At 37.6% G+C, this 27,704-nt stretch overlaps 1 protein-coding gene across 8 annotated transcripts in view; it reads left to right on the forward strand.

Annotated features, from left to right (window-relative positions):
• LOC5564736 (filamin-B) overlaps window positions 1-27,704 on the forward strand; it is a 179,042-nt gene that overhangs the window by 146,598 nt on the left and 4,740 nt on the right. For 7 of the 8 annotated variants that reach the window (XM_021842366.1, XM_021842365.1, XM_021842368.1 and 4 more), the window contains 2 exons: window positions 12-232; window positions 11,051-11,199. In XM_021842366.1, the coding sequence (XP_021698058.1) occupies window positions 12-232; window positions 11,051-11,199 (370 nt within the window). Of the gene's footprint in view, window positions 1-11; window positions 233-10,349; window positions 10,934-11,050; window positions 11,200-27,704 lie in introns of those variants that run through there. The other variant, XM_021842374.1, reaches the window with a different exon arrangement.

Here is a 27,704-nt window from a genome sequence, read left to right on the forward strand (position 1 = left end):
TAATGTTTTAGATTCGCCGTGTCGTTCGTCCCCGCCGAGCCCTGTGAGCACATCATCAACGTGTCGTTCAACAAAATGCTCGTTCCCGGTTGCCCCATCACGGTGATCATCAACGGGGGTACGACGGGGCCGCAGGTGTCCCTCGGTGGACCCGGTCCGCTGCATTTGCCGAATTCGCTCATCATCAACCACGCCGGAGGCCGACTGGAGGACATCGAAGTCAATGTCGAAGGTAAGGATTCGGTTTCTTTTAGATTAGTTATCCTAATCGAAAAAAGTATATTCCTATAATCCAACCCTTATTTACTGTTAGAAACTCTTACGTACATGTTTGGCAAATACTTTCTCCTATTCTATATTCTTTCGGCTATCTTCCTGCTGTAATTTTTCTCTTTTTTTGTGCAAAATTGCCTTCGAAAAAATAGTTTTCCTGTACAGCATTCAAAATTGGTTAGATAGAGAACTCTTACGTGTATAGAGCAGTGCACCGAACTGGTGGCGAGAAGCAAAGCATTAACTGTCTACCAAGCACCTTATGCCTAGCGCGATGCACCAAGGTACATGGTGGCACTCATTTTTGCTACAGTTTTGAATTTAATTCAAAAGATTGAACCTCAGTTTGAACTGATAGACACCTTGAACTAAAGATATTGTTTTTATCCCGAATATTGCACTTGACAAAGAGATATTACATTATAGCGATAAGTATTTGGGCAAGAAACTGATAAAACTGGAAAAAGTGAGGCACAATTAATTTGAGGTCAAAATAAATTTCAAAGGGAGATATCGAGAAGTTTTTTTTTCATAACCTGCTGCAGTAGAATATTAGTAGAAGATAGAGTGAGCAACATCAATCTCTGATACTCAAGTTTTTGTTTTCTATCCCAATACACTCCAAACTTTTTTTTACGATCACTTTTTTCGACCGGAATTCAAATTAACGACCGTTTTCCAAATGATCAATAATTTGAGAAAGTCATCGAAATTGTTCAGTAGATAAAGGGCTAACATGCGGTGGTCAAAGAAATGCGGAATTCTGCCACCAGGCGGCGCTAGTAGGCATCGAAATTTTGTTTTTCTGATATCTCAGAATCTTACATAGAAAGATGGCGCTTTCGGCAATGTTGTTCAGCAGCTCAAGCGCTATCATTATGAAAGCCATGAGATTAGAAATTTGCGCCCAACAGTTACGGATAGCACACCGATATGGATCAGAGTAGGATCAAACGTAGAATATCTCTTAAAAAAGAGTTGCAATTACGAAGAACACGCTTTCCCGATGTGAACCATAAATTTATAGGGAATTGTAATCAAGCACATATTTCTGTCCGTAATGGCAACTTCGCCGGTGGTTTAAATCACCGGTTGGTTCTAAATTTTTGGACCATTTAAAAAATTGGAGCTTTCACCGGTATTGCAAATAATGTTCCAATTTAGTTTAGGTACCAGTTTTCTGGTCTATTTTTTGGAACAGACTAGCTGCGCGGTTCATTTTTGGTCGGATGTGGACCAAGATTTGAGCTGTTCCATAACTGGTTTGACATATGTTTGTTAACTAGTTCGCATTTTTCTCGCTGAGGCAGTCGCCGTCTTTAGTTCCTACTCATTTGAAGTAAGTAAAAATAAGAACAATATTCAATCACTCCCTTTTTTTCAAACAAAAGTTATTCCTCTTCCAGAAATTCCTTCGGGGAATCCTCCAGGAATTCTTACAGAGACACCTCCCGGAAACGAAATAACCTTCTCCGGGAAATTCTTTAGGAACTCGTCCATCGATTCCACCACGAATTTCTACGGGAATGTATCTGAGGATTCCTCAACAAAATCCTCCTACTGAAATCACCAGAAGATTTTCCAGGAATTATACCGAAGTTCCACCGATGTGTCAAACAGGATTTCCACCAAGAATTCCTCCTTGGATTTCCTCCATGAATTCCTCCGAGGATTTCATTATGAAATTTCATCAGGCATTTTCTCAAGAAATTACTTCGGGGGTATCCAGAGGGTATTTTTAGAATTTGTCTGGAGATTTCATCCAGGTATTTCTCTGGATATTTGTACCAGGAATTTCTCGGGAATTGGTCCAGGAATTCCTCCGGGGATTATCTCCAGGGTTATTCCCCAGGAACTCCGGAGATTTCAATAGGAATTTTTCCGCGGATTTCGTCCAGATTTTTTTTCCGGGAATTTCATCCAAGGTTTTTTCCGAAGATCTCTTCCTAAAATTCCGGGGATTTCATTGAGAATTTCTGTGGGAATTTTTCTTCAGAAATTTCATAGGGAATTATATCAGGAGTTTTCCTCCAGGAATTTCTCTGGCAATTTGCCCAAAGAATTTCTCCGGAGATTTCCTCCAGGAATTCCTTCGAGGATTTTCTCCAGAGATTTCAAGGATTCCTCTGGGGATATCCCCATGAACTTTTCCCGGGATTTTCGTCAGGGATTCATCAGGAGATTTTCAATAGCTATTTCTCTAAGGATTTCCTCCAGAAACTTCTCTGGCCATATGCACCAGGAATTAATTCTGGGATTATCTCTAAGAATTCCACCGAGGATTTTCACAAGGAATTCTTCAGGGGCTTGCCAAAAACATGCCTCCGGGAATTTCGTCCAGAGATTCTTCTGGCGATTTCGTCCAGGAATTTCTCCGAGTACTTAATTGAGAAATTCCTCAGGGTATTTTCTCGAGAAATTCCTTCGGGGGTTTTTCGGAGAGTTTGTTCGATGGTTACCTCCTGGAGTTTCTCTGGGGACTCACACCAGGAATTTCTCCGGAGATTTACTCAATTAGTTCCTCTTTGGATTTCCTTCAGCACAGAACTTCATTAATAAATTCTTCCGAGGATTTTCTCCAGAAATTCCTTCGGATTTTTTTTCCAGAGATTTTATTCAGAGATATCCACCAAGATTTTTTCTGCAAAGTTGAACCAGGAGTTTCTTCGGAAATTCACTCCACGCATTTCTTCATAGTTTCTTCCGGGGATTTCCTCCAAAAATTTCGCCAAGAATTACTCCAAGAATTTCAAGAACTCCACCGGGGATTCTTCCGGCGATTTAGTGCAGGAATTCCTCCAAGGATTTCATCAAGAAACACCTCCGAGGACATTCTCCAGAGATCCCATCAGTTTTTTTTTTTCAGAGAATTTTTCCGGAGTTTCTCTCTAGAAATTTCTCTGAGAATTTGCACCAAGAATTATTATGGAACTTCCCCTAAGAATTCCTCCGGAGAGGTCCTCTCTAGAGGTCTTTTTTATTCTGGCGATTTGGTCCAGGAATTATTTCGGGGATTTTTCCACGAAGCTCTCCTCCGGAAGCTTCTCCAGTAGTTCTTCCGGAGATTTTTTTTTCATTCCACTGGGAATATCCTATTGGGATTGCATTGAGAAACTTCTCCGGGGATTTTCACCAGGAATTCCTCCGAGGATTTTATTTAAAAAATCTTGCGGGGATTTGATGCGGAAATTCCATCGAAGATGGAAGATTCCCTTCCTAAGCCGTTTAGTTAGAGTCCGCGGCTACAAAGCAAAGTCAAACTGAAGGTGTCTGGGTTCAATTCCCAGTCGGTCCAAGATCTTTTCGTAATGAAAATGTCCTTGACTTTCCTGGGAATAGAGTATCATCGTACCTGCTAAACGATATACGAGTGCGAAAATTACAGCTTTGGCAAAGAAAGTTCTCAGTTATTAACTGTAGAAGCACTCATAAGCTGAGAAACAGTCTCTGTCCCAGTGAAGACGTAATGCCAAGAAGAAGAAGAAGAAGAAGAAGAAGCAGAAAATCCGGAAATTTCACTGGGCATTTTGTCCAGTTATTTCTTTGGGGATTGCATTAAGAAATTGTTTCTTGGGCATTTTCTTCAGAAATTCCTTCGAGGATTTTTCCAGAGTATTTTCCGGAGATTTCCGACAGGAATTTCTCCGAGATTCTCTCCAAGGATTTCCTCCGGTATTTTCAAGGGTTCCCCCAAGAACTCCTCTGGGAATTTTCTCAAGGAATTCCTCAGGGGAATTCCTACGGGATTTTCTCTAAAGCTCTTTCAGGTTTTTTTTTTTGGAGTTTCTATAAAAAATATTCCGCAGTTCCTTCAACAATTGCTTCAGATTCCCTATAGGAATTCCTTTGAAGCTTCTCAAAAAATTCAGTTCCTCATAGACTTACTCTGTAGTTCATCCGAAAATTCCTTCAGATTTCCTCCAGCAATACTTTTGAAACTTCAACGGGATTTTTTTACGGAATTTCTCCAAGAATACTTCAGAGTTCTTCTAGTAGTTCTCCAGAAACACCTCTGAAGTTCCTCCAGAAACGCATCCCGAGTTTCTTCAGGAGCTCATCCGGAGTTCCTCCAGGAACACCCTCCGAAGTTACTCTTGGTATAGTTTTAGAGTTTCTATAGGATTTTGTTCCTCCGGAAATTCCTTTAGAGTTCCTTCAATACCTCAGAAGTTCCTCTGGAGCTATACCGGGAATTTCTCAGCAATTCTTCCGAAAATGTCTCCGGAGCTCTACCTACAATTCCTTCGGAGCTCCAGCGGAAATTCCGTCGCAAAATTCTGTATAATCCCTTTGAGGTTCATCCGGATACTTTTTCGAAGTTCATTCGGTGATTCCTTAGGAATTTCAGCGGACTCAGGAGTTTCTTCCACGGTGCACACCCCACACGTACTAATACAGTTAAGCATGTTCAAATGTTTCAATGACATATTGCGCTTACATTCCGCAAAAATCTTTCACAATCAACTGATTTTTCATAGGCTCAAGCGCTGCAAGGCATTATGGAGCCAATTTAATATTATTGTTATAATTCATAAAACATTGTAACAGTCAGCTAGTTGTCCGCTCGGCTGTTCCGGCAAACTTTTTACTGCTCTAGAATATAAACTTCAGCTGCTGAGTAATGCACTTTTGGCCAAACTATGGCAATACTTTTGTGGTTATATAAATAATACATTACTAACTTTGTGTTTTTCGCAAATTTACTATTTTACTAATGGTTTTCCCGTGTTTTTCGATTTCACAAACACGTAAGAGCCCTGGATCAATACAATAGTGAAAGAATTGTGTTAATCCATCAACCCATTTTCAAGCTAACTCGTGAAGAGGAACCCTCAGTACTTGAAATACGCTTGAGAAAAACAAGATTTTTTTTTAATCATGAGCTTCATTTTGCATGTTTTCCTTGCACATAAATAATCTCATCAAAACTCTTTTAAGGAGATTCTACACCATAGCCCCGAATTGCATTTCTCCGAATGCCATAAACCTGAATGAACACTGAACGCATCATTAAGCCGAATACTATTGCCCTGAATAAATAATTACCTTGAATGACATTCTTCAGGGTTATGGCATTTGTGGTAATGGAATTCGGGACTAAAGGGTATTATTTTAAAAAGATATGTGAAACATGGTAGATACTGCGTTGTTCATAGATTCTATTTAACTTCCAGTTTTGTTAAGGATAAAATTGTAAATTGTTTTGTGGTTCTGCTAGCTACCTGCTGGTCTGCCTACTATAACTTGGTTTGAATCCTACACAATCTAAAGATTTCACTGCAAACATTCATTTTATTGGGCCGCTAACTTTGCCTGTGTAGTTAAAATTCACCAGCTGATAAAATCAATGAAGGTAAACGAAAAACCGTACTCTTGGAACTACAAAAACTTTTCCAAGCTGACAAAGACAAACATTTAAAATTAAGCTACGTAAGTGCTACAATTTAAAATTCAATTAATCATAATAATAAACATGCGTTACACTTTACATTATTTTCTTCCATATTTTATCGCTGCTTTCTGCGTCGTTATTTTCATATTATTCCAAACTCTACTTACACTGAAAAACTTAACTTAAGTATGACGGATTGCTATCTTTAACAGAAAACTCAATCCTGAAAGTATTCTTAGACGTATACTTGCGTTTTGATATACAACATAAACCAATGAGTTGCATTTGAATTAATTTGAATCGTGAGCACATGGTCTCACCAAATTATCTAAAATATTATGCTACAAAAACTAAATTAGTTACATGATGAAATTGGCTTCGCAATGCCTTATAGCGCTTGAGCCTATGAAAAATCAGTGAATTGTAGAAAACTTTCAAAACTCCGCCCAGAATTTACAAACTACTAAATTAACAAACTTTGAATCAAATTTTAATGGTATAATTTATCTGATAATCACAGCCAATGAAAACTCGTTTAAGTATCTCAAATTTCCTTTGAATGTTTAGACTTATACAATCAAAATGGCGTAACTTCAAAACGGACCGTACGAATTTTTTTTTTATTTTGTCCAGCCATGCAACATAGCTACAGAAAGTGGTGAGCTCAGATTTGAGGGAGATTTTTTTTTCGGATAATAACGGTCAGGGCAGCACCGTGATCTCGGTAGGCCAACTAAGCTCAATATGTCCTAGGATTTCGATTACCGTAATCCGGGGTAGCATTGATCATTTATTTTAGTTTTTCTTAATTTTTTCATTTCACAATACAAATGTTACAAGTTTCATATTTTTAAATTTTTAAACAAGTACTGTCACCCACCGCTCTTAGCTATGTACTTTAATTTGTGTTTCGAAAGATTGAATTATGTTTAAATAAATGTTTTAAGTGATTTTTTGATTCAGCTGATATGGGGTAACATTGATCACCCAAGTAAACAACGTTCGCTAATATTGGAAATGTCGTTACTTACTAAAATCAGGGCCCCTGAAGCCGAATATGAAGACCAAACTCTTACAAGTCATTTACTTTTTGAGTTACAGTTAACTCTCCCTTACTCGATATTCCGTATCTCGATATCGAGTTAGAGAACCATAGTGAAATTTGGTTTTCATGGCTAACTCGATGGTCCCCTGGATCGCAATTGCACTGATTTTGTGTTCTATAACTCGATACCTACCTAACTCGATGGTCCCTTTAATATCGAGTAAGGGAGAGTTGACTGTATTTCAAAATTAAAAACATCTTGAACCGCGGAATACGCCTAAAAGTAGGCAATTTCCTCACGAAATTTCACATTCGTAGTAGTAATTAGTTAATGTTGCCTAATTGAATAAACTTATGAAAGATTTGACAACGGAATCGTTTTCGGCGATGCCATTTTTAGTAACACCCGCATTTTCCTTGATCACATCGTCTGCAGAACTCATGTGAGACAGGAATTTTCGGTAGTGCCAGTGAAAATGATAGAAATCATTGTTTCAAAAAGTTGACAAATTTGCGCATGAACTAAACGCAATTTTGGCAAAAAACCTTAATTATCAGTAGCTTATGAATATATGAAAGAGAGGCACCATTCATGGTTCGAAAATGTTTCATCAATAAATCTTCATTTGAACGTTTAACAAGATGAGTCATCCCGATCAATGTTACCCCGCTGATCAATGTTACCCCGGATTACGGTACTCAGAAAGATGAAGCCTTTGGCAAACTTGTTGAGTAAGTCAAAGGTTATCATTTTTCGAGCATTGCAACTCAGTATTTTGCCTCCAGACGGCACAAGTGAGTATGAAACTTTTTGTTTTAAAAAATATGGCAGGATCCTGACCGCTTAGAAATATCCCAGACAATTAGCCAGATAATTACCATTTGCGTTATGCGATGCTTAAATATGCAAAGTTTCACGCATAAGATAGATGTCGAGAAAATGTCTAATACCGTAAAACGGGGTAACTTTGATAATGCGGGTAACTTTGATAGTGCGTAACCCACCGCATACTAAATGAAATATCATAATTTCTGTTAATCAGTTAAGCAAAACGAGTGCAAAACCAAAGAATATTAGTATGACACTTCATGTAAGAGCGGTTTTCATTTGAATCAAGAACATTTTAGGCTTTTTATACGAATTTAAAATATTTACACAATTTTAGCATTTTCAAAACGCTTACAAACAATCTGTTCTACGATCACTATTTGGTGTTGTTTTGAATAGTTGGCCACTTATCTTTGATAGTCTAGTTATCATAGAACTTGAATACGGTCTCAAATCTCTTAGCGAAAAGCATTTTCACAAACTGGGACCATTTTTGTAATCTAAGTCAGAAATTTCCATATAACGTTAAACGCCTAGAGGTATGCAATGCCCTACAAATGTTCGTTATTCATTCAATTTTGTTCGAATCATACTCCTTTATCAAAGTTACCCCAAAACAGAAAACCAACTTTCGATTATATGAAAAATTATATATCCATTCAAAATGAATCTTTTGCCAATTTATCGACTGTAATCGATAGCTAGGATGCCAGTACTTGTTTTAAAAATATAAATTGTAAATCTTTGAAACAGCATGCAAAAATATTCAAGTTTTCTTCGAAAAAACTATCAAAGTTACCCCGTTTTACGGTACGTATAAAGGTGGAGGCGATATACGCGCGTATTTTATATCATGAAAATTTACATTCAATGCGAGTGTATCAATTTTACTGCGAAGTAATCTGAACTCTTAGGCGGCTTAATTTGTTATAACAATGAAGATTTGACAGCTGTTACGGATAGATCCGACTCACATTGTACAGTCACCCCACAGTTATGGATAGCACACAGATATGGATCAAAGTTGGCTTAAACGGAGAATATCTCATCAAATGGAGTTGCAATTACGCAGAACACATTTTATCTACGTGAACCATAAATCTGTACAGCATTGCAATCAATCATAACATCTTAGCATATTTTATTCCTCCGTATGAAATAAAATGTTATCCGTATTCATAGAATCGTTGATTCATAACTGTGGGGCTTTGAAACCCGTACCACAGTTATGAATCAACGATAAGACGATTCCGAAAGAAACTCCGAAACGTATACTTTCACTAACACACCATTCGTTTACTTCACAGATAAATTGCTTTTATAGTGTTCTGATCCATAATATGAGTCGATTTGATCCATAATAAGGACCCTCCTGTTCCACTGATCCACATCTGTGGGATGGACAACGTTTGAAATTTCTATCGAAATCCATACTTTTTCGTAAATAACCGTGATTTTTTATGTGTGTTCTCGAAAACAACTATATTCGCCACTGCCAGGCGGGTGATTTTGTTTTGTACAAGGTCACCATGATTTGTAATCGTATTTTATTCTAAAAAACGACCCTTAGCTGATCCATAACTGTGGGGTGACTGTACTTGTGTACAGGATGAAGCCAAATGTGTGAACGAACTCAGAAAATAGTATTTCATGCGATAAAACTTATCAATTAAACGATTTTATTCACCATGCAGTGCGTGTGTGATGACATTTGAACAAATAAACATTTTTTTACGTAAACTCTAATGCGACTTCTGTAGTACGTCATTATTTTGGCCATGAAATTCATAATTTTGCTATTTGACGGCGAATGTTTTGTTTTGAAGATTTCTTTGCATCCTATTCACTTAGAAAGATTACGTCATCGGCTCGAAGAATGATAGTCCTTGACTTACCAAATCACTTTCCCAAAAGTGCCATCTTTCTAAATTGCCAGGTTCCTAAAATAGTGGCAAAACAAGTTTTATGCCCACTTGCGCCATCTGATGGCAAAGTTCTGAATCAACTAGTTCAATCAATGATAACCCTTGATTTACTGACAAATTTGCCAAAGACACTATCTTTCTTAGTTGACAGGATTCTGAGATAATTGCAAAACAGAAGTGTCATGCTTACTAGCGCCGAGTGTTGGCAAAATTTCGACCCACTTGCATGGAATAATGATAGTCCTAGGGCTACAGAATAACTTTGACGAAAACGCAATCTCTTTAACTGTTCAGGAACATCCGCAAATAAAAGTTTTATGTACACTAGCGCCGCCTAGGGTAAAGTTTCGATTAAAAATAATAGCCCTTGACTTCCCAAGACGTCATCTTTCTAAGTGGTTCAGATCCTGAGATATCTGCCAAATACTAGTTTCATTCACACTAGCGCTGACTGGTGGCAGAATTCCATACGTCAATGATCACCGCATGTCTCCCTTTGATCTATTCAACAACTTTTACCATGACACCAACCTTCCAAATCATATAGAATAATGTGAAACAAAAGTTGTACCAACCAAAATGCAGATTGAGATAACAGGGATAACATTGTTTGTATGAAAATTGAGCTGAGAAACCCAGTCCAGTTGAATAAAGTTAGGATAAAGCATAACAACCTTGATGTTCACCAAACATCTTCAATATTAGAATATTTCCCCTTTGTCAAGTGCAATAATCTGTCCCTTCAGGAATAGAGTTTATCCATAGTCAAACAATTCTCTTCTCAACAGCTGAAACAAACTTTTCGATCCCCACCGTGTGTAGCTTCGATGCAAACCCGATTCTGATCAAACCTCTTCACCTTTCTTATTTACATGTATATTTCAGGGCGACGTAGACTTTTGTACTAAGACCTAAGCTCGAACTAAGTTATTGTTCATCGCCCCTCCCTCTGTCTTCTAGGAAGAGATGATAGATCAAAAGTTCAAGACCAATATGAAAATGCAAATATTTTCTTAAATAATTTATCTGTCTAAGTGTAGAATTAAATAAGCAATTGTTAATGGTTACCAACTTTACTAAAACGGATTCTTAACCACTAACGAATATTCAGTAATTAAATTGCATACTTTGTCAATTACACTGACCCGTTTAACGGTAACAACTACCAAGACAATTAACCGGCAAGAAACTGACCACTTGCAAATGGCGTAAGCCCTTAATAAAATCGGTTGAGGAATCTAACCACAATGGGCCATCGCATGAAACATGCAATAAACTAGTGAATACGCTGATCATAGACGTAATCTAACCCAAACGCTTTCCAATCCTTCGACTAACAGCATGACTCCTTCACACCTGTTTCCTTCTATTACTTGCTTTAATATTTTATTTTACTTTTAAAAATCGTTTGTTTTGGATTGACTTTGTACTGTATATGAAACGAGTTGCAATAAAACCCCCATTAAACCCGACTACAAAACGCTTTTCTTTACGAACGACAAACGATCGGTGTTGCCAATCGCTGTGTGTGATTGGACATTTGATTCTTTGAACCGTTGCTTGAATCGACCCCCATCATCAATCAGGACCGTCGGGACACTCGGTGCCAGCGCAGGTTCTGCAGACGGCCGACGGCGTATTCAAGGCGGAGTTTGTGCCTCGGGTCGTCGGCGAACACCGGGTCAGCGTTTCCGTGGAGGGTCAACCAACCGTGGGCAGTCCCTACTCGGCAAAGGTAAGAATAATCGTTTTTGACGTTGGATAACGTCTTACGGCAACATACTGGGGTACAATTTCGAAAAACGAAAAATCGCTCGCGTCACGAAAAGTGGTTAGATTTTGACTGTCAATAACTTACTAACGCCCGCATAAATTTTCAAGATTCTTGCACCAATCGATTGCAAATCTTTCTACGAATCTACTCAAATAATGAAAACTATTGATTTTCATGACTAAACTATTGAAAAATTGGTAAATGTTGAGGCATGTCTTATTTTTCATAGAAAAGCACATTTCTTGCTGTTATAAGGTTTTGGCGTTTTGAAGTTTACATGTGCCATAATTTCGGGTGAAATTGATCATTTTTCATGGTTTTTCTGGTCTGTTTTCAATCATGTTGAAAATGCCAAACAACTGAATACAAGTACGTCGGTCAGCCTCTTTGGCTCATGTGCCAAAATTTTATAACAAATGTGGTTTTAATGCCAAAAATCATCCCTTAAATAGAAAATCGGGGAATCCCATTTCGGGGTGAAATTGATCACTTGTTAATGCGATTGTTGTTACTTTTTGAAACGACTCTACATAATGAATATGAGCTCCCTGAATTCGAATATGCTTGCAAAATGCTTAATAATGCAATATGTAAAGATATAATGAATAGTTAATTTCAAGAATTGTGATAAAAACGCCTAGATCTAGGCAATTTCATAAGGAAAAACCTGATATCTAACAGAAATTTAATTATTTCAACCGTATGAGCTAATTGGTACCAGTTTAGAAGATGAAATCGGGCTCGGGGATATATTTTAAGCATCCTTACAAACTTTACTTACTTTGAATAATGTCGTCGTCGCTACCTACATGCAAATGCATGCTAGAGCGATCAGAGTATCAATTTGTCAAACAAAGAGCTAAAACTAATCAGCAACAGCTAACTAGAAAACTAATCAACCAAAATTATAATTGATAAATAAATTAATTAATTAATCAATTAATAGTTATAGATGAAGTGTCTCTGGTTGTAACTCTTTTACATCGAATGACCCGTTTTGTTTAAAATTGTGCTGCAATTCAATTTAAGCGCGTTCTCCACGGATACGACGAGTCAGTTGGATGTCCTTCGGTAGGCGGCATCCACAAATTACGTAACGCTTTAGGGGGGGGGGGGGTAGGCTCAAGCGTTACGGCTCATACAAAAATTTAAAAATTTTCATACAAAAAGCGTTACGTAGGGGGAGAGGGGGTCAAAAATTTCCAATTTTAGCGTTACGTAATAAATGGACGCCGCCTATGATGCTGACACGCTTGGCGTGGATCGCGCACAAGTTGGTAATCTTAAACAAACCGATCAGATAGGCCATTCGCTTCCTGCAGGACCATGACGGCCGAGCTCTGGAATCGCAGATTTGTCTCTACATTTCCCCGGATACCACTACGAAGCAGAAAAAGTTCTTCATGGTGCGGAACTTCTTCGAGTATCAAAAGGAACTTTAACATCGATTTGAGCAAAGAGGAGAACATGGAGCTCGCAGACTTCATGGAGAAGTACCTCAACCTCAAACTGGAAAGCAACCAATCTTAGTGGATCATGCGTGGACCTAACGTTCGACCGGAATATTTGTTTGGGAAGCAAGAGTTACCGCTCATGCTTATTCTTTCATCGACCGGGTCTACAGGGTGTCCGCAAATTATCCGAACAGCAAAATATTGGAAAGATGATCTCGCATTGAAAACAATGAAAAATAAATGTCCATGTACCTTTTATAATACATGTATATGGTAACACAAAATACAACTTTAAACAATTTCGAAATGGTTGCTTGTTACTGAGATAAGCAAATTTAAACTTTTCGGAGACGTTTTTCCTGAGGGCCGCTAGTCATACTGGAGATGTGTTATGCCTTAAATCTAAAATAGATGAATACAAATGTCCTATTGTTATTTGAAGTAACCTACAGGTTAGTGGCTTCAAGTTAGACTGGAAATAGAAAATTATACGGTTCAAATCCAGTGAGTTCGATGGACATTTCTCTTCCGTCATAAAGCTCGAAAAACAGCTCTCTTTAAGACACCTCGATACATTTGGCTTTGTTTTGCAAATATTTGAAATCTGAAAAGTGTCAAACTTACTTCTTAAGAATAAAATAACCCAATGTTTAAAACCATGCAAGAATATTGAATTTATTATGCTTGGTTGTATAGGGCCATGTCTTCAAAGTTTGTACGGATTATTTGCGGACACCCTGTATCGGTGTTGAAGTGTTAACCGAACCAAACTTACTCCATAGATTTTCTGTGCTAACACCCAATGTCCACAATAGGTCAGAATTGACATGCATCAAATAATATGAAAATTGATTGGATATTTATCAGTAGAAATCTTTCATAAGTTTGTGCCGGTCTCAAGCCAGGGAATAGATGAAGTTAACGTTATCCAACGTCAACTTGGCGGTTGTATCTCGGAAACAACCACTTACTTTTTTTTTTTTGTGAAATCATTGGGGCATTGAAAAGCATTTCACAGGTCATGCAAAAATTATATCACACTTCAAGGAAGGAGGGGAGGTTGCTAAGCCAAGCGTGACAAGCGGTACAAAATTTTACGAGGCCTCACACAAAAAGCGGGAGGGGTAAAAAACATCAAATTTAGCGTGACATAATTTGTGTACAGTCACACCACAGTTATGGATCAACTAAGGGTAATTTTTTAGAACAGAATATGATTAAAAAACACGGTGACGCTGTACAAACCATAATTACCTCCGTGCTACTGCAGAATATAGTTATTTTTCCTCAAAATTCCTGATTACTTACGAAAAAGTGTCGATTTTGATAGAAATTTCTAACGATGTCCACTAGCCTGGGACACGGTTATATGAAAAATTTAGATTCTCGCTCCAGTCCACTTTTTGGACGGCATTTTGGTCCCATAATAACTGTGCAAAATTTCAGCTCGATCGAAGAAACTATATTTTAGCGCCAGTCGTTCAAAGTTTGTATGAGATTTACTTTGGGAAAAGAGATCGCCCATTGTCCTCTATAAAAATTCTGAACACAGATCTCGATTGGTGTTTCTACTATGAACAACATTGCCGAAGACCGCAAAGCAATCCGATGCTTGTGAAAAAAGTTATTAAGCATAGACCATTCAGAAATTTTGCCCGCTTTTGTTATTATTGTTATTCCTTTACGTGTTTATCACGTTGCCTTGCCAATAGGTTTTCATTGAATAACTTTTTTCACAAGAGTCGAATTGTTTCGCGGTCTTCGGCAATATTCTTCATCGTAAAAATACCTATCGAGGTCTGTATTCAGAATTTTTAATAGAGGTCAACGGGCGACCTCTGGCGATTTTTCTTTGCAAAAGTAAGTTTTCCCATAGTAAACCCCATACAAAATTTGAACGGCTGGCGCTAAAATATAGTTTCTCCGATCGAGCTGAAATTTTGCACAGTTGTTATGGGACCTAAATGCAATCCAAAAAGTGGACTGGAGCGAGAATCTAAAAATTGTCCCACACTAATGTCCACCCCACAGATGTGGATCAGTGGAAGAGGAGGATCCTTATTGTGGATCAAATCGACTCATATCATGGATCAAAACCCTGGGTGACTGTACCATCCCTATGAAAATAGATAAAACGATTCCGAAAGAAACGCCAGAACGTATGCTTTGACTTGCACATTGTTCGTTTACCCTACAGATAAATTACTGTTATAGTGTTCTGATCCATTGAATGAGTCGATCAAATCGATCATATTTTGATCTATAACAAGGCTCCTCCTGTTCCACTGACCCACATCTGTGGAAAGGACAAAGTGTACAATTTTTAGAAAAATAACAGTTTTTCGTAAATAATTTCAAAAGTTGACGTGTATTCCCGGAAACAACTATTTTCTGCAGTGCCAGAGACGTAATTTTATTTTGTACAACGTAAGCATGAATTTCAATTATATTTTGTTTTGGCTAAGGGTGAAAAACTATTGATTAACTTTGCGGATAAATTGCTGTTATAGTGTTCTGATCTACAATATGGGTCCGTTTGATTTATAATAAGGATTATTCGTTCTCACTGAACATCTGTGGGATGGATAATGTTAGAAATTTCCATCCAATGAAAACAATTATAGTTGGATACGCATTGACGCTGCTATCTATTTTCCCGATTTGTTCAAGGTTAGCCAACGTTGTGATATTGCCTCTAGGAGCTATTCCGATAAACCTCACATTTGCGTTCACTACAAATATAAAATTACTCTGGAAATATTATCATACATGAGTTCGTTGAAACAGTTCATAAAAAATCTGAGAACTTCTTGCAAAGTCTCTCTAACTGTTTGTACCGTAATCCGGGGTAACATTGATCAGCGGGGTAAAATTGATCGCAATGACCCTCTTCGTAAAAAGCTCGAATCAACATTTGTTGATGAAATATTTTCAATGCATGAATGGCGATTCTCTTTCTTCTAATCATGAGCTAATAAACAATAAGGTTTTTGCGAAAATAAAGTTGTGTTCATGCGTAAATTTTTCAACTTTTGTAAACAATGATTTTCATGATTATGGATGACACCATAAAAGAATCATGTCTCAGATGAGTTCTGTAAACGATATGAGCAAGAGAAATGCGGTTGTTACTAAAAATGGCATCGCCGAAAACGACTCCGTTGTTAAAATTTTCATAAATATGTTCAATAAAACATAATTCACAAATTATTATAAAGCGTGAAGAATTTCCTTAGGAAATTGCATACATCTAGGCGTATTCCACAATTCAAGGTGTTTTTAATTTTAAAATAACTCAAAAAGTAAATGACTTATAAGAGTTTGACCTTCATATTCGGCTTCAGGGACCATGATTTTAGTAAGTAATGTATTTTCAATATTACCGAATGATGTTCTCATGGTGTGATCAATGTTACCCCATATCAGCTAAATCAAAAACTCACTTAAAACATTTTTTAAACATGCCTTAAACTTTCAGAAAACAAAATACAGTACATAAACACGAACAATGGGTGGCAGTACTTGCAACACATGCATTTTCAAATCAAATGTTTAAGAAATATTCAAAAAAATGATCAATGTTACCCCGGATTACGGTATCTAGTTATTCGTTAGTGAGATGCCTTTGGAACCTTATAAATGTATCGACGTTTCATTGTTAAATGTCATTCATTACAAAGAAATCATGTCGATATGGATGGATATTATGATTAGGCTTTTCACTGATGCAGTTTATGGAAGCTGTCTATTTTTCCAAGTTGAATTCAACCAAAGTTGTGATATTGCCTCTAGGAGTTATTCCGGTACGCCTCACATGTGTACCTGCTAAAATTGAGATATTGTTCTCGAAATTAAGTTTGTTGATACAGCTCTTTGTTTAAGACACCGACACGTTAATGCTTCACGTGGACGATTTACTCTTTAAAGGAAGCATCACAATAGACAACGGACTAGCATGCAACACCCAGTGGCACAGTCGAAATACGTTTGCCGACGAAAAGTTTTCCGGAATGAAGCGGGTATCGAACCCGCACTCCTTGACTCGATGCGGCCACAGTGTGGGTTCGATTCTCGCTTCAGGCCGGAAAACTTTTCGCGAGGAATGTTATCCAACTGTGCCACTGGGCGTTGCATGCTAGTCCGTTATCTAGTGTGGTGCTTCCTTCGAAGGAGGAAATCTTTTTTATTCTCTATTAGTCTTCAAATCTTTTTTATTCTCTTTGACTTCTATGTGGCCCATTAGAATTTGACCTGTTTCTTCCACTTATAGTTCCTATGAGTTTAATTTTTCTGAAGGCTTAGAATCGTACCGAAATTTCAGGTGAAATTGATCATTTTTCACGGTTTTTCAGATGTAGATTCTATAATCTTGTCAATGCCAAACAACTGAATGCATGAAAATGAGTACAATGGTAAACTTATTTGGCGCATGTGCAGAAGTTTTCTAACAAATTTGTTTTTAGTGCTAAAAAATGTTTAAAATAAAAAATCAAGAAATCCTATTTCGGGGTGAAATTGATCACTTGTCAATGCCACTAATGTTAATTTTGAAAACAACTCTACATCACTAATTTGGGGTCCCTGAATCCGATTATGCTTGCAAAATTCTTAACAATCCAATATTTACTGAAATAATAAATAATTAAATTTCAAGAATACCTCTTAAAACGCCTAAATGTAGGCAATTACAAAAGGAATTTCCTAATATTTAACAGAAATTCAATCATTTCTACGAATTGAGCAAATTGGTACGAATTTTGATGATGCAATATGTATTGGGGATATATTTTAAGCATCCTCACAAGCTTTCTGGCTGACACCATGTCCAAATCCTCGTTTAAAACTGAAATCTTATGGATATCTGCCAATACCACACCGAACATAGTTCTCGAATTTATTTTCATAGAAATGATCATTCTGTAACACAAAAATCTTCACAACAGACAATTTGACAATAGGGCGCTTGCAGCAAACAAAAGTGTGCCCAACGGCCCCCTTTGATTTTGCTGGGTAACGGTTTGAAACGGAAAACACGTTACGAAACGTTTCCTAGCAAAATCAAAGGGGTCCGTTGGGCACACTAAACAAATGCTGCAAGTGCCCTATAGTTGAGATAAACAACGTTCATATATCCCAGGGTACATTGGTATTGGTGCTCTATGAGTTGCAAAAAAATGGTGTGACACGGTGACCGATTTCACCCGAATTTTCGGTTTACATCTATGGTAGTGTCTCATGTGAAGTTGTCCAACATCTTGGAGTTAGATTGGAGAATTTTAATAGAGATCGTGGATAAAGTTTTACGCATCAAATTACGGAATTTATAGGAAAAGACACCTACAAAAGCGTTTAAAGTTGTAACAAACAAGACACCATTGAAAGTTCATGATAATATGCGGAATATATAGTTGTGAATAAATATCAGTTGATTTTCATGTTTCACCATTCAATTACACAGAAATCAATCGTTCTTGAAATATGAATAAATGAATTATGAACAAAATCAACAGAATTACTTATAATACATAAGACGTTGCATACCTCTAGGCGTTTAACTTTATCTGGACATTTTCTGACTGATTACAAAAACGGTCCCGATTTGTAAAAATACTATTCCCTAGAAGATGTGTGACCAAATTTTTAGTCTGTCAACTGTAGGCTATAGGCTGTTAGCAATAAGTGGACAACTCTTTCAATTTTCATCAAATAGTGATTGTAGAGATCGCTCCGTCAGAGGTATCTTCAGAGATTTATCACGATTTTTTTCTAAGGGAATCTTGCTCTTCAGTAACCCAAAAAATTGTAATAATTTCCTTAAAAATTTCTACAAGAAAATATTCACATATTTTCCTGAAATTCTTCCGGAAAATTCTCAAGGGATTCATGTGATAATTCCCCCAGAGGTTCATGCAAGAATTCCTCCAGGGATTCTGTTTATTTTCCCTTCAAGGATTGTTCAAGGAATTCGCCAAAGATTCTTCCAGGGATTCTTCCAGGAATTTCTCTAGTAGTTCCTTCAAAAAAATTTCTAGAGATTTCTCCAGGAATACCTATAGTTCCGCTTAGAGTCGACAGGGATTTTCCAAGCTTTTTCTCAAATTCAAATATTATGCCAAAATAAGTAATAAGTAAGTATTTCCAGATATTTCTACAAAGATTCCTCCATGTAACTTCCTTAACAAATTCCTCCAAGCATTCTATACCCTCTAGAATTCATTAAAGAATTCCTTCCAAAGATTTCAACCAGGGATTCCTCCAAGGATATTTTCGGAAATTCTTCCACGCATTCTTCCAGGAATTCCTTTAGTGATTCTTCCATTATTGTCTTCAGGCATTCTTTCATGGATTACTTCAGAAAATACTCTAAGTGATTCTCCAGGATTCGCACCAACAATTTTTCCAAGAATTCCTCCAGATGTCCCTTCAGGAATAACAAAAATAATTCATCCAAGATTTTTGAAGGGATTTCTTCAGAAATTGCTTTGGTGGTAGAATGCTTCTGGATGCTTTTGGGATTTCGAATGAATTACTTGAAGAATCCCTCGACAAATTCTTGGAGGAATCCATTCTAGGAGTTCATCGGGAAGTCCCTTACTGGAAGAATTCTTGGAGATATCCTTTTTTCCGAACAATCCCCATAAGAAAACCCAGAGAAATCCTTGAAGAAATCTCAGCAGGAAATTCTTCAAAGATTCCCTCGAATTTTTTTGCAGAGGTCTCTCCAGCATTCCTCCAAAAATGTTTCAGGGGTTTCTTCAGAGACTCCTCCAGGAATTCTTTGGAAGATTCATCTTGATATTTCTCCAGAAATTCCGCTAGAATATCCACCACAGATTTCCCAAGCATTTTTATTCTAGGAACATTTAGCCAGGAAATCATTCAGAAACTTTTTCGAAAACTTCCACATGGTTTTACGAAAATTCCAAGGAGGATTGCTTCAAAAATTTTGCCTAGAAATAATTGACAGTTCTTCCAGAAATTTCTTATTGGATTCCTCTAGAGCTTCCCTTAGCCGAGTGCTTAGAGTCCGCGGCTACAAAGCAAAGCCATGCTGAAGGTGTCTGGGTTCGATTCCCGGTCGGTCCAGCATCTTTTCGTAATGGAAATTTCCTTGACTTCCCTGGCAATGGCAACTTTGGCAATGAAAGCTCTCAGTTAATGACTGTGGAAGTGCTCATAAGAGCACGACGCTGAGAAGCAGGCTCTGTCCCAGTGAGGTCGTAATGCCATGAAGAAGAAGAAGAGCTTCCCTAAAAATTTCTTCAGTAATGCTCCCAGAGATTCCTTCAAGAATTCCACCAACAATTTTCTCTGGGGATTCCTTCGAAAATTTCCCCAGAAATCATTCATGGGATCCCACCACAATTTTTAGAAAGATATTAGCAGAAATTTCTCTTGGGATTTTTGCACAAATTTCATTAGGGAGTCCTCCAGGAATTCTTTCAAGGGTTCCATAACAAAATACTACAAGGCTCTTCCTGGCTTTTGTCTAGAGATTCCTCCAAGAATTCTTTCGAGGCTTCTCTTAGGAAATCTCTAGAAGCTGCTTTAGGGATTTTTTCAGAGATTTCCAAAGAATTTTTTTCTAAGACAATTTCGCTAGGAAATAATTCCGATTTTTGTAAATTCCTCCAGGGATTCCATCTAGTGATTATTCAAAGATTTCACCAAGAAAAAACTCTCATATGCGCCAAAAATTTCTCCAAAAATTCCCTCAGGAAATCCTCTAAGAGATTCCAGATAAATTCCATCAATAATGCACCCATAGTTTCCTTCAAGAATTCTTCCAGCGATTTCTTCTAAAATTTCCTCCAGAATTCCCCATGGAAGTTCATCACAAATTCTTCAAAAAATTTTAACAGGACTTCCTATATGCATTCCTCATGGGGTTCTTGCAGGAATTTCTCCTCTGAGATTCCTCCAGAAATTCCCCCAGAAATTATTCCTGGGATACCTTTCTGGTGGTCTTCAAAGATATTAAATGGGATTAAACCACACACTTAATCAGGAATTCGTTCAAGCATTCCTCAATAAAATACTGCAAGGCTCTTCCAGGATTGCTCCAGGAATTCCGCCAATTATTCTGAAAATCCTCTACGAGCTTCTTCAGTGATTGCCTAAGGAATTTTACAATGCAAATTTCACAAGGAAATAATCCAGATATTTTTTTGAAAATTCTTTTAAGTATCCGATATAGGATTTGTTCAAAAATTTTACCTACAAAAAATACTCTCATATCCAAGAAACTGATCCAAGAATTTTTCAGTAATTCCTCTAGAGCTCCCAAAAAAATCCTTCGATAATGCCTAATGATATTCCTTCAAGAATTCTCATAGCGATTTCTTCCAAGAATCCCTGCAGAATTCCTCCTTGGATTCCATCACAAACTCTTATAAAAATATTACCAGGAATTCCTACCGGCATTCCTCATAGGATTCATGAATTTCATCTAAGATTTCTTAATGAATTGTGCCTAGGATTTTCTTCAAAAATTCCCCCAGAAATTGCTCCTGGGATTCAATCACAAATCTCAAAAATATATTACCAGGAATACTTATAGGAATTCTCAATGTGATTCTTTTACAAGCTTCATCCTCCAGGAATTCCCTCAAGGATTCGTTAAGAAATCATTCAAGGCTCTGCCAATTTTTTCAATGGATTCTTGCAGGAATTCCCCGAAGTATTCTTCCAGGAAATCTTCTGGAAGCTGCTTCAGAGATTTCATAAGAAATTTCGTGAGAAAAATTTCGACAGGAAATAATTCAGAGATTTTATCAAGTATTTGATCTAGAGTTTGTTCAAAGATTCCGTACAAAAAAAAAATATATCCGCCAGAAATTCCTCCAAGGATTAATCTAGAGCTTCCTGAAAAAATCCTTCGATAATGCCCCCAGGAATACATTCACTAATTCGTCTTTCCTTCAAAAGTTGCTCCACCACAAATTCTTCCAAAATTATACATAGGAATTCCTTCGGATTCTTTCAGTAATTTCTCTAGAGATTCCTCCAGGGTTTCCTCCAGAAATTCGTTCTGTAGTTCCACCATAAATTTTTCAAGAGATTCCTTCAACAACTCCTCCTAGGGTATTTTAGAAATTTCTTGCACAAAATTCTGTAGAGATTCTGTCAGGAATTTCTTTAAGGAATAATCCAGCGATTCCTCCAAAGATTCTTCCAAGAATTCCTTCTGGAATCCCAACAAGAATTTATACAAAGAATTCCCTCACGGATTACAACAGAAATTTCTCAAGGAAATCCATCAGGGATCTAGAAACTATTTAAAAAAAAATCGACCAGGATTTACTTCAGGCATTCCTCCTGATTTTCCCCCCGGGATTGAATTTTTTCGTGGACCCCTTCTACGCCTACTTGTTCCATGTTTTATGTAAACCTTATGGACCGAGGGACAAAATAATATGCATAGAACGGCTGGATACTTCTAGGAATTCTTCCAGAATACAAGAAGAATTTAGTGAGTTTTTGGAGGAACCCATTGAAAAATACGTAAAAACCATGAAGAAATAGCTCATGGATTTTTTGAAAATTACTGGGGGAATCGCTGAATGAAGATTTTGAAACGTTCCAAATGGAATTCCTATAACAATTCTAGGAGCAATCCTTACGGGAATTTCCGAAGAAATCCCTGGAGGAATTCCTGCAGAAACCTTTGGAGGAATATTTTGGGAAATTTCTAAAGGAAACTCTATAGGAATTATTGGTGAAATCCATGCAGGAATTTCGAAGGACTCTGAGTAAATCTTGTATAAATGCAGTAAGAAACTTTAAGAGGAATCCCACAGAAAAATCTTCGAAGGAATACCTAGGAACAATCTATGGTAGATCTCCTAGAATTTTCCTTGAAGGGGTTTATTGAAGAATCCCTGGAGACAATATTAGCATAGCATAGCATAGCATAGACTGACTGTACATGTCAATGGTTGCTACTCCGTGATTGATCGGAACTGGTAAGAATTGCACTACGATCCAAATGAATAAGGGATGGGAGTTTCCGCTTACTCTCGAAGTGCAATTTTAGCAGATCTAATATTATTGATCAATAACGGCGCCGGCCAAGTCCTTACAGTCAGTTGGGATGGGGAAGGAATGTTAGGGTGTAATGATTGTTGCTTCTAGAGACCGAGAATACCTCTGCATCTCCACAATCACCACGGGAAGGGTGTTTATTAGTGAGGGAGGAAAAGATCTGGGAGTCACCTCTGGTCGGTGATGCGATCCATGGACAAGGGGGAAATATACGACTTATATTTAAAGCTAGTTTTGTATTTTTGCCTCGAGAAGTTTTTGGTAGAAGCTTTAAAAAATAGGTCAACATCTATAATGTCGAACAATTCAAAAGACGTTTTTATTAATGTCGAAAACTGAAAATCACATGTATATATTTTAAATTATATGAAACAGGAATAATGCCGACACTTGCAGTGACGAACCATACATAGTTTAAGTAGATGAAAAAACCGAATTTAGTACTATACCATTTAATTCCACTAGAGTTTGTATCCTTTGACAGATACGCGTATTTCGACCTCAACTGTAAGGCCGTCTTCAGTGTCGTGTACTAGACTCGACTTCTGGAGTCGAGTCTAGTACACGACACTGAAGACGGCCTTACAGTTGAGGTCGAAATACGCGTATCTGTCAAAGGATACAAACTCTAGTGGAATTAAATGGTATAGTACTAAATTCGGTTTTTTCATCTACTTATAGGTATTCTACTAAACAGCTCGAAGATTATCATTATACATAGTTTGTTTGAAAATGACATATGAGTATTACTGTGCATTTTGTCTCGATATGGTAGAAGTTTTAGAAAATACGTCAACATTCACAATGTCGAACAATTCAAAAGATAATTTTTAATAATGTCAAAAAGAGAAAAATATATGTATATTGAAATTGTATAAGAAAATAGCATAATGCCGACACTTATAGTGACGAACCATACAAAATTTGTTTTAATATTACATAAAAGTTACGCTTTCAAGAAAAAATGTGTTATCATAAGCATGAAACGAACTCACCAGTTGGTAATCCATTCTCGACTGAACACAAAACTGACACTGACAGCAAAACTTCTTGGCGTTCCGAAAACAAACCGTCTTGCTTGGGCCTTCCCAAATACCTACCCAGCAAGACGCTCCAAACCAAGGAAAAACAATTCTCCGGCGACGAAAACACGCGCGAAACCGTGAGCAAAATCTATCGGACGACGCAAAACCGAACTGTCCTGCTTGGGCTTCACGAAGCACTACCCAGCAAGCTCTAGCAACCAAGTTTGTTAATCTAGTTATAATCTAGTTCGAACAAACAAATCATTACTTGTTCAGACACTGCACACTGGTGGTGGCTATGGGCCCAGGAGTGCTGGCAAGTTATAAATCTGAAGATCTGAAGTTAACAAGAAATTATATCAGAAAATGATTCTTCTAAAAGATGTCGAACGCAATTCAAGCGGACAAGGTGACGGAAGCGGAAGTATAAGGACGGCATCTGTCAATCCAGAAACACCTCCAGGAGGCAGCGGGCGATCTGATACAAATAGGCTTGTCTTTGGAAACTTACTGAACTTACCGGCCATTGAGAGATTGCGAGAACGACATCATAAGCGTTTGCAACGAAGTTGACGTACGAGAGGGATCTTGGCGAGTGGATCAAAACCAGGCGGTCGACCCGGATTTGGACGAAAGGGCGTTGGCGACGATATGTCTAAGTATTGGGAAGAACAATTATAGTTTAGTACAACGAGCAAAAACTTCGAAGGAGACATGGAATGCGCTTAAAAAGGCATTTCAGGACGATGGTCTTCTGCGAAGATTGGGCTTGCTGGACAGATTAACACCCGTGATGCTTGAAGAGTGCGTTTGTGTGGAAGATTATGTTGACGAGCTAGTCATCACAACGAACAGCTTATCGGCGGAAGTCGTGAAGGCGAAGATATGGCAGGATGTTAAATGGCCGTTGAAGGCCCAGGTTGCACTCGATTGACATAGCCAACAATCAGTCGATAGCGTCAGTTGCCAAAGGTAAGGTGGAACTCGAGCTTGAAGAAGGGCCAATAGAAATCCAAGATTTGTTAGCAAATTCCGGATTTGGCAACCAATCTTTTATCTGTGAATAAAATATGCAAGAAAAGTTTTGACGGTGGTGTTCGATGCGAAGAGGTGTGAAGTCGGGGATAAAAAAGGACATGTCATCGCGTCTGGAACCGCGGTAGATGGCATGTATCGCCAAAAGAAACCCCACAAATCCTTTCTGACGGTTGAAGCTGCAATGAGGCACAAAAGACTCGAACATTTGAACCAACCAGGTATATACAAATTGACAATAATGTTTTTTTTTTTTTTTTTTTGTATGGTATTCAGTTGGAGCTGCCTGACAGCTTAACTTGTCAAGGCTGAACCCTCGGTCTGGCTTTTGCCAAGTTTCCCCTCTACCAGGACCAATACTCAGACGGACTAGGCAATGGCGCCCACATGAACACTGTTTTTTATTAGTATTGTGACGTGGTAGTTTTTGAAAAGTGCACATATTCCCTTGCTTCTGAGAAAAGGAAGCATTGTGAAAATCAGCAGCTTCATCAGAATTTGTTTGAAATAGTTGTGTAGTAGTGTCATTACTAATACTGTCTAGTCGAAATGGTTTTGAATAATTTGTCATTCAAGTGCTATTCTGATTACTCCTGTCTTTTACGTAAGATTAGAGTCTTAAATGTCAATTGTCGTCAAGTTTTAACAAAATTAGGCTGTTTAGTAGTAGTTCTAGTTAATTTTATGTTTTGTTGTTAAAAGTGTTTATTGGTCATTACGTTCATATATCCTTAAAGAAAAAAGTCGCTTTCCTTGTCTGTTCAACAATTTTTCGAAACTAGCAAGTGTACCCTAATGATCGATCTCAGCGTCTTACTTTCCATAGTCATTTTATAGTGAATATATACGCGTAAAGTTACCTTAGGCTTCTATTACAGTCTCCTACATGATTCACTTTTCGGTGGCAAATGCAATGCTTCACAACGCCTACTTTCTACTTGTAAATTTTGCGAAAATGAAGCTGGAATTAGATTATTTATACCGCTGTTACAAAAGAGGTATTTCTTATTATGGCAATGTAAAAACCATATTAAAATAAGATTGTCGCCACTTATTTCTACTCAGTGAATCTACTAGTCATTTTTCTAAGAGTTGCTATGCATTCCCTACGTCGTATATGATAACGATGTATCTAACTAGCTAATAGTAAGAGTGGCTACGGATCATTCTGATTAGCAAAAGGCAAACTGAACGTCACCAATAGTATTAATGTCCACTTCGAATAGATTAATTATTTGAAATGGGCATCAATTCTATCAATGACGCAGAATGTCCGTTGGATCACATCCGAGATATTATTGCGTCTATGCCATATGAATTATGACGCGGCTTTAAGCAAAGAGTGCCAAAATGTGATACCACCACTACAGGTTACGCCTTTGGTTTCCATCATATGGGCTAATGGATTATGCCCTCCCATCGCGGCAAGGTCGCATAACCAAGGGGAAGGTATTGAAGAATCCCTGGAGACAATATTGCAGATTTTCCTGGAGGAATTCCTTGAGGACTATTTGTAAGAATTTCTGAAATTATGTCTTGATGGGATTTTGGGAATATTTTTGGGATATTTCGAAGAACCCATAGAGACAGAAAAAAAGGGACTAAATTGAGGAATTTTTCAAATTGTTTCCTGGAAATATTTAAAAAAAATGTAGGGGTTTTTCGAGGAATTTCTGGATAAATTTCTGAAAGAATGGATCAATCCTTTGAGAGACTCCTGAAAGAATTTCTGTAGGTATAAATCCCTGGAAACATTTTCCAGGTGTTCTATGAATTCCTTGGTGAAATCAGTATGTCTATGAAATATTAACTAGCTCTGTAAAAATCAGTGGCAAACAGTGTTGCCGAGATACGGATAAAAAATAGAATTAACCGAAATTTTAGTTGCCGAATCTCGGTTACAATTAATTTTAGCTGAGTTTACAACAAATTGTGCAGTTGACTCAGCAATTTCAAATGCCGAGTTCGCGAACAAAATATCAGTGTGTAATTATAACCAGATAGGATAGCTGTCAAGCATAAAATCTTGAATATATTAATATCCGTAAATAATGTTTGGGAATCCACCAGATAATATAAAGCATGAAGAGTATCTGGTGATAATGAATTAAATTTCTAGCCAAAAAATATTGTAAATGTTATTCATTCTTACTCAATATACACACTTAGATTTTTTCATGAGCTCGGCTGTGTGAATCTCGGCTTTCCTTTTTTAACCGAAACTCAGCAAACAAATTGTACGGTTGCTTAGCAACGAATCATGATTTACTAATACTCGGCTTTAATTTCCTTAGATACCAGGAAATTTGTTTGCTGACCACTAGGCTGTGCGAATCTCGGTTAAAAATTGCCGAGATTCGGTATTCTAAATTAAGTGTACGCTCACTTTAAATACTTGCTCAGTAACTTTTAAATGCATTCATTAATTCCACAAGAAGAATGCTCGGTATTATTATAAACAATCTTCAATCACAGCTAACTACCAAGTTTCACCTGTCCACGTCAATAAATCCCACATCACAGAAGAGTGACTTGTGGCCGAGCCGTGTGGTCAGCATACTAATCAGTCAAGCTGTGGGTTTGCACAACCACGCCTTCCAATATAGAACACGTACTTTCTCGCATCACAACTATTCCACTTGACCATGCCATTTCTTCAATGTAACTCAAAAGCTGCATGCTTGGGAATGTTGTGGGTGTATGTGGCGGCAGACGTTTGGAAAGAGTGTGATGCATTAACGAGAATGTGTCAGTTTTTCTTGGCAAAAAGACAAACACATGGGCCACCACAACTAACGGAAGCGATAGTCACCGATCAAAAGCTTGGCGGCCAATATGCGGTTTTCGTGGTTTGTCAGGGTTCCATTCAGCGACAACGTCTAATTGAATACACTCTTGCTCGTCAGTA

The sequence above is a fragment of the Aedes aegypti genome, chromosome 2 (assembly GCF_002204515.2).
Source record: "Aedes aegypti strain LVP_AGWG chromosome 2, AaegL5.0 Primary Assembly, whole genome shotgun sequence".
In the NCBI taxonomy this organism is placed as follows: domain Eukaryota; kingdom Metazoa; phylum Arthropoda; class Insecta; order Diptera; family Culicidae; genus Aedes; species Aedes aegypti.